Consider the following 11,363-nt stretch of genomic DNA (forward strand, 5'->3'; position numbering starts at 1 on the left):
TATGCTATTGATATTCTAAGATGTGCAGCAAATAGAGTGAGATGAAGAATTTTCATATTTTTAGTTTGTTTGTTTGTTTACCTTGTTTGCTCAATTCTCCAGGAACAACACAAAACCAAAACAGGAGTCGTATGAGTTCAAAGCCCCCCAGGCTCCTCCTCCACCGGCTCCCAACCAGGCCCCTCCTCAGGTACTGCCCGCACCACCACCACCACCACTAACACCACCACCACCACCATCACCACCACGAAAGCCACAGCTGGTCTCAATACAACCCCCCTCATGTTCAAGAACAGTACACAGCTCAATGGCTGCCTATTCCATTTGAGTTTTCACTCATCAAACCATCCCAAAGTGTTGCTTACTTGAGTGTTAAACTCTGATGTGCTCAGGCAGTCGAGATGTCTGGTTTGCACTTGACGGTTATGAAGTTTCCTTTGCCCTGACATGTGGGAGCGTTAAAAGCAATGCTTGGCCAAATGTTAGCTCATTTATCTCCAAGCGCATGTAGTCCGAGGGTGCATTTAGATAATGGAGAACTCTTTAAGGCTACTTGTTTCCAGGGCAATGGCCCTTTTAAGTTATTTCTGCCGTTATATAAGGGAGCGCTAAGGAGCGCGTAGGTGGCGTGGAGGGACTTAGTGAGGGTTGGGTGGAGTGCCCTTGTGACGCCCTGTCACTTGCCCTCCAGTCACCCAAAAATACCTGCCCAGACGTATCAATTATTCATCCAGATACTTCAGACGGCTCTCTTATCTGTGTGTGTGTGTGTGTGTGTGTGTGTGTGTGTGTGTGTGTGTGTGTGTGTGTGTGTGTGTGTGTGTGTGTGTGTGTGTGTGTGTGTGTGTGTGTGTGTGTGTGTGTGTGTGTGTGTGTGTGTGACTTTGCTGGAGGTGATGCAGGCCTCTAAAACAGAGGATGCCTTAATAAGGCGCCACCCATCTCCTGGCTGGATAGCTGATGACCTTGTGCCTTTCATCTTGTGTTTGTTTGTTCACTTGTTTGTTTGTTCACTTGTTTGTTTGTCCTTTGTGTGTCTGTCTGTCCGGCTGTATCAGGACGCAGAGTTCTACTCGGTGGACCTGGAGCGCGACAGTAAAGGCTTTGGCTTCAGCCTGCGCGGCGGGCGCGAGTACAACATGGACCTGTACGTCCTAAGGCTGGCCGAGGACGGCGCGGCAGTCCGCAACGGGAAGATGAGGGTACGCCGCTTACCACCTCCTCCCTCTCCCCATCTTCCTCCCTCTTCTCTCTACTCTTCTTCTGTATTTCTCCCTCCAGCCTCGCTGCTCTCTTTCTTGTCATTTTTTGTATGTCCTCCTACTCCTCTGGCTCCAGTTCTCCACGAGCTTAACTATAACCCCATTACCTCCAGAGTTGCCACGAGAGAACAGGTGCATTTTTTGGCGTGAGTGGAATTTTTTTCTTTTTTTTTTTCATGCTAGCGTGAGACAGGACATAAAAGCATGCCTCACTCCAAAAGCGTGAGAGTTGGCAACCCCGCATCTGCTAATTACACTGAAAGTTCACACAAGCCCTCTTTGTCAAGGCGTTTGTGTCTGCAGAATGCTTATTTTTTATCTTGCCATTTCTTAACAGACCTGCTAGTATGCTTATAGAGTAGCGCAGTGGGCCACATTAGAGGAGGGTGGTGTTCCATAGGCCTGTCCGAGGTGTCTAATGCCTTATTTGTGAAGACCGTACATGTGTGGATATTGCCTCTTGTAGCTGTCAGGAGGCTGCTGTATGGGGAGTCTGTCAGTGGGTTGAAGGGGAGCCTTATTACTGGGTTTGGAGGCAGCAGCAGCAAGCGTAGTAGTGCAGCAGTGTGAGGCTGTGCGTGTGGAGGTGTCAGTGCCAGACCCGTCATTGCCCAGCGCAGAATTCCCCTGACATGGAACACTGACAGATAACTCCAGGCGTGGAGAGGAGGAAGAGAGGAGGGGGAAAAAAGGGAAAGGGGAGAGAAAAGGGAATGGAAAAATGAAAACGAGGCTCCTGCTCGGTCTCGCTGCTAGCTGGAGTCGTAGGTGCCGACAGGAAGCCTGTGGGTTAAAGCAGCGAGTCGCTAAAGAAAAAGAGGATTTGTTGTTTTAATCATGTTTATTTTCCCTCTCTTCCCACCTCCGCCACTCCTCTGTTTCCCCATCTCTCCTCTGTCTCTTTCTCTCTCTCTTTCTTTTTTGTTCTTCTGTCGCTCTGTGTTCTGCTCGCAGGTGGGCGACGAGATCCTGGAGATCAATGGCGAGAGCACCAAGGGGATGAAGCACGCCCGCGCCATCGAACTGATCAAAAACGGAGGGCGGCGGGTGCACCTGGTACTCAAGCGAGGCGACGGCTCCGTGCCGGAATATGGTGGGTCAATCTACGAAAACATTCCCTTCTCTCCCATGTTCACCCCCTGAGGTGCCACGGGAAGGGGGCACACGGTGGGGGGGGTGTGGGGGTGACGTGGGGGATTCCTCTGGCTTCCTGGCGTGCTGGGGCTCTGGGCCTTCCTCCTGCTGCCTTGTGTTTTTTTTTTCTCTGCCATCCTCTTCTTCACATCTGAGTGCCACACTGGGGATAAGGGGACACTTGTCGGGTGAGGGGGGGAGGGGGGGTCTGTCGTGATTGGCACACAATAACACATCAAGAATCAACATCGAAACCAAACAAAAAAAGATTGAGAGAATCCTTTTCTTCTTCTTCTTCTTCTTTCAACTGGTTATACAGTACGTTTATTGATCTGCAGTCATACATTTGGATGCTATTTTTAACGCTGTTCAAAAAAAAAAAAAAAAAGATGGATGGATGAACTTGATAAACACTTTGTTTGATTGCATTTCAACGTCAGCAAGGCAGAATTAACATATTTATAATATTTATTAAAAGTGAATGTAAGCTACTGAGATAAGCCTGTATGCGGCTTCTAGTAGGGGTGGGGGCAAGGAAGCATTCTAGTTACCATGTCAGTGGGAAGTCACAATACTGTACTCCTCGTCTTCACAACTGCTCTTGGATTTATGCTCACTAACTGTACCCGTATGGCAATGTCTGAGTTAGACTGGAGACAATACTACTCCCCAGGAGACCTCCACATGTCCATGTTCCATTTTTGTAATGAAAAAGATAATTTCTGACTCTTTTTTTATTTTTTTTGTCTATGTACAGAATCATGACTTGACCCACTTATTAATCAGAAAAGATATTTCTGCATGATACTGTCAGTGAAGGTCAAAATGTTTTTTTTTTTTTCTGTTAGTTTTGTTCTTTTGTGTAGGCCATTTTCCATAATATTTATGGAAGAATCATTTCAACTGTATTAATCTTTTGGTTAAGTACCACAATTCATCTGGTTTTGAAAGTATCAGTCTTTTTCGAAGCTTTCATTCATGTGTTTTTGTCAAGTTAAGAATGTGATATGACATGTTTGTCCTGCGCCAATATGACATCTCTGTGAGGTTGTATATTTTTGTAACATTTTGTACTTTTTTTTTTTTTTTTTTTTGCATCCTTCCACATTTCGCTGATAGTTTTTCTTTCTGTTTGCAATGTAAAGTTATTCATATGGTGTTGTGTGTGCATCTCACTGTGTCTGTGGGGTTGGGCTCCTTATGCTGCTGGGGTGTGTGTGTGTGTGTGTGTGTGTGTGTGTGTGTGTGTGTGTGTGTGTGTGTGTGTGTGTGTGTGTGTGTGTCTGTGCGTGGGCAGGGAGGGGCTTGGATCCAGTGCTTTCTCTGTTACTGTTGATTTTTCACTCAAGGGTGGGGTAATTTCTTGGACAATCTCTATCTTTGATTGACTAATTAAACAAATAAACACCTTTTTTCATTGAAAAAACCAAGGGGATAATTTCCTTTTTTCTTCTACCTGGTGTTTCCACGGTTTTTAATGTTCTCTGCTCTTCTCTCTGTTCTATTCCTTTGTGTTTGCTTCTTCTCGTTTTTTTATCACTGGGCTCTTCCTCCCTACTTCCTTCCTCCTCCTCCTCCTCTTCCTCCTCCTTCAGCGATGGTCGCACCCCACCTTGCCACCTCTGTAAGGAATGAAAAGCCTGGAGAGGCATCCGCCTTTGGAGCGGGCCAGAATCAGACCACGGTTTGTAGCTCATGCGTCCGTCCGTCCGTCCGCCCGCCCGTCAGTCCGCCTCCTCTCGGCCGTGTCTTGTGTGCTGTGGCCTCCGTTCGAGCCGCGCTGCTCCATCGTGCCGATAAAACCATTCACCCAGAATGCAATGTAGCACAGTGAAAAAGTGTTACTTACCATCCATCTGTCTGTCCCCCCCCCCCCCCCCCCCCCCGCCCATTATCTCGACCAGTGGGGACGGATTCATGCGTCCTGTTTTTATTCACGTTTGATTTTCAGGCCACATGGCTTACAGATGATGTGACCAATTCAGTTCATGGCCTTATTTTCATTTTTTCTTTTTTTTTTGGGGGGGGGGTGGTGGGGGTGAGTTACATGGTCCCGGCCCCTGTTTTAAGAAACATTGCGTTATCAATCATCCTAATGTTTTATCCAAGTAATCATAGACCTACTTCAATGTGACGGTACACATTTGTCAGTCATCATTCTGCACACCACGCTAGTGTCATTATTCAGTGTACCTAAGTTCAAGGAATACTCTCTTCTCCAGTGCCTGAATATTTGCAATGTTAAACACCTCCGAACAACCGAAGAAATAGGAGGAAACATGATCTAGCAGAGGTTTGATTTTGACTTACACAATAACAACGGAGGAAGTGCATTATTTGGCCATATCTCAGTCAAGTTCTGAACTACTGAGACACAATAGCACGATAGTAGCTTTTGAAAAATGTGAAGTTAGCTGAAAGAACTGTTCAGAAATCTTCTGGAAGAAAATAACACACCACGGGTATGTCAGTTTTTATTTTTACCAAATGATCCAAAGCTTTAATTCTCAGTCCTCTCATCTCTCACCTATTGATTTAAGTGCATCACAGATTTATTAGCTTGTATATATGCTCAATCAATTTTTACTCGTTCCTTTTTTTTTTGAGAGAGAGAGAGCGAGCTCTGGTTTTGTTGCAGTGGCTTCGTATGCGCAGGTTTTGCTCACAAAAAGAAAATTCCAAATTATTTTTTTAGCCCCCATTCCAAACTGCATCATACTGTGCTCATGCATTATGTACTTTATAAGTCAGTTTAAAAATACCATCCTGGTTTTGTCCTTTCAATGAAACATTCATGCAAGATGAAAAGCATTGCGCGAGCATGCAAACGCATGAATTAATTGTGGTGCCAGAGCTAAATATAAAACATGGCTTCTGTGTGCTTGATAAAGTGCCTTTATCATTTCTGCTTAATTGGCTTTGGTTTCTTAAACCTAAATACATCTTAGAAATCCATGATTTAATCTTTTCCTCCAGCAAGCTTGGGCTGCTCCATGTGTCATCCATTGCTTGTTTGCACACAGATACTAACATTTCTCGAACATGTGCTACCTGCCAACACTTAATGAGGCTCCACTCTTGCTCTCATCCACTCAAGCCATTCGGCTGGTGTTCTGCCTGGCAACAGCATCAGTTCCCAGTCAGTATGTCACCCTAACGTTGTGTTTTCCCATGTAACCCTCATGTGTGTATTCCAGCCCCCGGCAGCGGCCCCGGTACCAGCGCCCAAAACTTTCCGGAAGTGAGCGGTGCACCTACCGACAGTCAGATAAACCCATCATCGGGGTCCAGCTATCCACAAGACTTTCACGAACCATCCCAGAACGACGAGGACAAGCGGGCCAGGGAGCCCGGCAAGAAGAAGAAGGAGCCCGGCCGGAGCACCAACAACCACCATTCCAAAAGCCGCCACCGCTCGCCCGACAAGAAGAGCAAGAGCAAAGGCAAGAGCAAGAGCAAGAGCAAGTCGGCGGAAAGCGGCGCCACCCGGCTGTTCAAGAGGAAAGGCGACAAGACGAAGTCCGGCACTGAGAACTCCCACAGTCACCAACAACACAGAGGCACTCACCATCACCATCAACACCACCACAGCAGCAGCCACAACCGGAGGCACCGTTCACCGGAGAGGAGCCGCCGTGCCCGCAGCGCAGAAAACACCCTGGACAGCCGCCACGGTCGTAGCCGTGGCCGCTCACCTGGCAGACACCACCACCGTCACACCTCACCCCGCCGCTACAAGTCTCCCCAGCGGGGCCGCTCCCCTTACAGGTCCCCTCAACGCCGTAGCTCCCCGCATCGCTCCCCCCAACGGCGCAGCTCGCCCCCCCGCTACAGGTACCAGTCCCCCAACAGGTACCAGTCCCCCAACAGGTACCGCTCCCGCTCCGTGGACCCCTACGCCGAGAGGGTGGCCAACACCAAGCCAGAGAAGGAGGAGGAGGTGGCACTGAGGGAGCCTCCGCCGCCCGCACCCCCCTCCAGAACGGAGAGCGTCCTGACGGAGGCGGGCGCTCGGGAGCGTCTGAACCGCGGGGACACCCTGCAGCGAGACGCCTCCAGCCTCCTGCGGGGGCCCTCGTCCATGGATCGCGCCTACCGGGGAGACAGCCTCCTCACGGATTCCGGCAGGAGAGACGCCATCGAGAGGGCCTACCGAGAGGCCGTGGAGCGCGAGCGGGATCAGGCAGCACAGACTCTGCCCAGGGTCCAGACGCCCAACTCGTCCTACAACCGCTACAGCACGCTGCTGCGGGGCCGCTCCCCGGAGAGAGAGGACCATCTCGGCAATGGCAACGGCAACGCAACCCTCGGTAACCGCTACAGAACCCGCAGCTTGGGAAGGGATCTGTCTCCGGAGCGGAGCTATGTGAACGAGGAGGAGGAGGAGGACGAGAGCGATTTTCCAGACTACTACAGGGTGCCTAGGCCCGACTACGGCCGTGTGTCCAACACGCTGCCAGAGCCAAAACGCAACACCCACAAAGACAACCCCAAAGACCTCAGCATCTGACCAAGCCTCTCTGCATCACTGCACGGCTCCCTCCCTCCCTCCCCCACTGGTGCCCCCTTGATCCGTGGGGAACATGGACCCAGGAGAAACTAATCTACCCATCGGACATCTTTGTGCTCGTTAACAGAGCTTCAGAACTTCGAAAAACACTGCAAGAATGAAAGTATGGTCTTTCCCCCCCCCCCGATTATCCAGGTTTAGGTGGTGTTTTTCTTTCTTTCCTGCTAAAGGTGATCCATGAAGTTAACAAATATGTACGAAATACAATTATGTGCCTAACAGAACCATTACTGACCTTTTTTGTTGGATGAGAGACAGGCTTTTTAACTACTGTCTGACTAACCTTTATCCCCCCCCCCCCCCAAAGGACCTGTCCATGCACCAACCAGCTCTGTCAGTGGTGCTCAGACATAATGCTGTGCATGTCTTTACAGTTTCGGTGTCTTTCTTTTTATCGTTCCTCTCAGTGCCACTGTTTTTTTTTTAACATTGGACCAGAGTATAGCACAAGCCTGCATTTGTTTGTATATTTTTGACAGTTTGCAGTATGTGTACATTCAGAGGTGATCATTTTAAATGAATGAAGGGAAAATAAAATTATGATAATGTTAAAAATAAAAAAATAATATATTAAAACAGGTTGTTTAATGTTTTTCCCCCAGATATAGGCATACTTGCTATGGTGTTCATATTTTTTTTTTTTTCATATTCTGATAAAGAAAATTGAACAGTTTTAAGGAAGCTCAGATTTGAAACATCTTTATCCCATTCCTGGCTGCTTTGTCGGGAACATTTCTTGAGGAAAGTGGCCAGGAACAAAGAGGTCTTTATCTCCTCCCGGTTCAAAGGAGCAGTACCCCGCAGCAGCTCACGCTGCCTCCACCTCATTAAAATCCCGGCGAGATCCTCTCGCTTGCGCTCCTCTGTGACGAGAGGAAAGTTCTGTCCCCTAGATGTGGACACCTTGATGAGACTGGGGGTCACTGAGGCCATGTGCTATTCTTAGCCAAAACACACAATAAATGAGAGGGGGAGGGTCAGCAGGGTACTTTAAATCATCCCCCTAGACCAGTCACCCCTTGACAGTGTTGGATTACATGTAACGGCTTTAGTTAGAATACGAAATATGATAGCTGTATTAAGATACAGTTACAAATAACATCGGTGGTAATCAGAATTCCTGACGGAATCACTCGAAGGGATTACTTTTTAAATTGTCATGTGTATGTAATATTTCCATAAACCAGCATTATTCAAACAGACGCCGGTCCGTGACAAGGAAACCGCCGGTCCACGGAGCCCTGCCACTGCCACAGTCATGCTTACTGTTTCTGTCTCGAAGCAAGCAAGTCTTGATGCCTTTTTTAGGAAACAACCAGCAGCTATGCAAATTTAAACGAAGAACCAGAGGAAAAGAACATCTCCTGTTTACTCATAGGCCTAATTTACGACTCCTCTTATATTACATTTAATTTTACTTCCAGTGATGGCTTCCTTTCAAAGGGAGTGTATGGAATTTGCCAAACCACGCTGAGCAATGAAACAATTGAAATTACGCCAGCATTAAGAATCAAAACATGCACCTCTCAGTGACAAATGGGAGGACTTCTCCAAAACTAAAAAGGTTGAATAGGCTAATAAAACTGAACTACTGACACAAACTAAAATGAGAAACTTATAAAAATGTCATATTATCTCACACCACATTTCAAAATACAGAAATAGGCTTGTATCAGAAAACATGCCTTGAGAGTCCTTTTCATGTCTTCCTTGTTCCTGCCAAACCAACACAGTCTCAACATCAACATAGTCTGATTTGTTAGGTTATAGGTCAGCATACATTGTGGAATTACTGATCAGTTCAGATGCATCACTCAGGTGCATCCTTTCTCTTTCTCTCTCTGGTTATAATAACCTAAATAAAAACATCTTAAGAGTGTGTGGGACATGTGAAATCAGTTGATCATGTTGTAAGCCTTTATCCAGCCAGCACAGCTAACAAAGTGTAAGAATGCTGATATTTAGTATAGGCTTTGTTATTCACCTTGAGAAATGTAACAGAATAGCCCACGTTACAAATTATATTTAAGGACGTATTCTGTAATCTGTAGTGTAAGTGTAACCCTCCCATAACTGCCCCTTGAATTGAGGACTAGGGTGATGTTGCCTTTACAGGTGCTTCAACTGGCATCTTAGTCTCTGCTGAAGCGAGGCAATAGTTCGAGGTAGTGCATGCTTAAATGATTTTTTTTTAAAGCTGTAAACTAAGTGTTGACTGAATGTTATGATGAAACACATTAATGGGTTGAAAATGGCTCAAAATGCCATCTACCGGTTGAAATCAGCCCTGAACCTGACAAGGCCAATGCTGACATAGTGTCGGCCAATTGGTACATATCTACGTAATGAAATGTGTATGTTACTGCCATCTAATAATTTCAATTTGCTGGTTGAGACTTCGCATTCACAGGAGTTCATACTTTTGAGCATCAACATTACGCAGTGGGTGGAGTTAGGCTCAGAGCTGGGGGTGAAGTTACACTCTAATTAGCCTATTTTCTGTGTCAGAGCCTGTGCATGTGGAGCAAACGCCTATGGGTGCTGAACCTGCAGTTCTGATTTGACGCAAATGAGATGGAGTTGAGGGATCAATGATTTAATCAAGGGAGCTTTGCTCCAGCTGACAGAGGTAGACCTACCCTGAGATGCATGTGGTAGCCAGGGTAACGAATCGTGTAAACACCCCACTGAGCTACAAGAGCTGCTGTAATATTCAGCTTCCCGACGAGAACAATATAATACATTTCATTACATGGCACTTGGTTTTGTGAGAATGGAACATTTTTATCGGTGTTCAATATCTCTTCCGCCATCTCTTCTATGGTGTGATCCAATGCAAAACTATGCCAGCCAAGCCGACTATTTTTTGCTATGGTGCAAACCATTTCCACCTGATTTATAGTAATTCACTGTTACAACCTCTTGTGGATAATCGCCCACATCCTGTAATATAACTCACCCAAAGTTTGTAGTGTAGCCTACACCTACTTAATTACTCTCAAATCTCTTTTAAACATTAATTCACATTAGAATTTGGTTGGTTTACATCTTTATTCATTAGCTCGTCGATGACAAATTAGCACCTTGGAGATTAATCTTGTGCAATTTTAGCAGGCAACCCTGGTGCTGGCAGGATCTGCGATTCACACAGTGAAAGAGAACATGGAGCTGAATAATGCAGAACTAGCCTCTGCTACCAGATTTCTCTGCTAAATCTCAGTTCCTTTATTAGATAAAACAATATAATCGGGTTATTTTGCACAAGACCCAGGCGATGACATACAGACGTGACTGCTGACAATTCATCACGCGAGCTCCGAAGGGTAATCAAATTTGTGCTAACGACATCATCAACAGCGGCAGAGGTTGGAAAGGGGGGCGGCGGCAAGGGGACGCGCTGACCTTGATGTGCATTCCCTTGTTGTCATGGAAACGCTTGAAAGGGTTCCGTCCTGTTCATTCAAACCTGACGAAAGTGGAAATGACATGTATTTCTTCTGGGTAGAGCACCAGGCAAGAGCGACCGAAGAAATCACTTGTGATTAGTCAAAAATGGCTCACGCTAATGAACTGGAAGCATAAAACGTATGCAAACTGTCTCTGACTGTAAGATCTTAAACTGATGGCAAACCAAAAGGTGGACTAAGTATGCAGGCAAGGTACAGCAATACAAACTGCTGTCCACTCAAGCATCTAACCATCAATCATTCAAGTCTTCACTAAGGATGAAAACATATTTCAGTGTGGAAGGCCTATTAGTAGGCATTGCGTTCATTTATCATTCTTGTGTTGTATTTCCTCATTTCCTCTGCATACAATTTCTATTCAGAATATTTGATTTTCAGAGCATTGAAGACTGATGATGGTCCTCAGCTAGGCAGGTGAACCAAATCCCTTCCCACCTCTCTGTAAATTGGAGAGTTGCAAACATTTATCTTGTGGGTATTTATTCTCCTTTATCAGAGGCAAGTGAGTTTGGCAGACACTCTGAATTTGTATTCAGCCTGAGATTGAGATGAAGAAGGTATCAGGGTTGCTATAGCTACCTGAAAGTCATTATCACAGAGTTCTGAAGATGTTTGTTTTCTCGACACACACCCACAGCGAAGATCTCTAATGGTGGGAATATATAGAATTGTAGTCCATGTGTTGCCTACTAGTTAGCGCGTTCTGGGGAGCATATGATTCTGCCGCACCCTAATATTGCATCCTCACATTTCAAGCATCTTTATCTAGTAAATAATTATGTAAGCTCAGATAGGCTAATCTGCAAGGTTTCATCATTAGTTAAGAATTAGTCAAACGTCACAATGTTTCTAACACTGACCAGCCTTTTTTCCCTGTTATGTGATCAGTAAGTAAAATGTACTTCTTAAAACCTACGACCTCTCCAAACA

The 11,363-nt window shown here is 46.1% G+C and overlaps 1 protein-coding gene across 10 annotated transcripts in view; it reads left to right on the top strand.

The window, feature by feature from the left end:
- Positions 1 to 7,542, top strand: part of magi1b (membrane associated guanylate kinase, WW and PDZ domain containing 1b) — a 124,048-nt gene extending 116,506 nt beyond the window's left edge. For 8 of the 10 annotated variants that reach the window (XM_031567469.2, XM_031567473.2, XM_031567471.2 and 5 more), the window contains 4 exons: positions 103 to 190; positions 1,059 to 1,202; positions 2,217 to 2,355; positions 5,594 to 7,542. In XM_031567469.2, coding sequence (XP_031423329.1) covers positions 103 to 190; positions 1,059 to 1,202; positions 2,217 to 2,355; positions 5,594 to 6,906 — 1,684 coding nt within the window. In that variant the 3' untranslated portion in view covers positions 6,907 to 7,542. Of the gene's footprint in view, positions 1 to 102; positions 191 to 1,058; positions 1,203 to 2,216; positions 3,823 to 3,991; positions 4,081 to 5,593 lie in introns of those variants that run through there. The other 2 variants (XM_031567477.2, XM_031567478.2) reach the window with 2 other exon arrangements.
- Positions 7,543 to 11,363: the final 3,821 nt, after the last annotated feature.

Source organism: Clupea harengus, chromosome 5 (genome assembly GCF_900700415.2).
Source record: "Clupea harengus chromosome 5, Ch_v2.0.2, whole genome shotgun sequence".
Lineage (NCBI taxonomy): Eukaryota > Metazoa > Chordata > Actinopteri > Clupeiformes > Clupeidae > Clupea > Clupea harengus.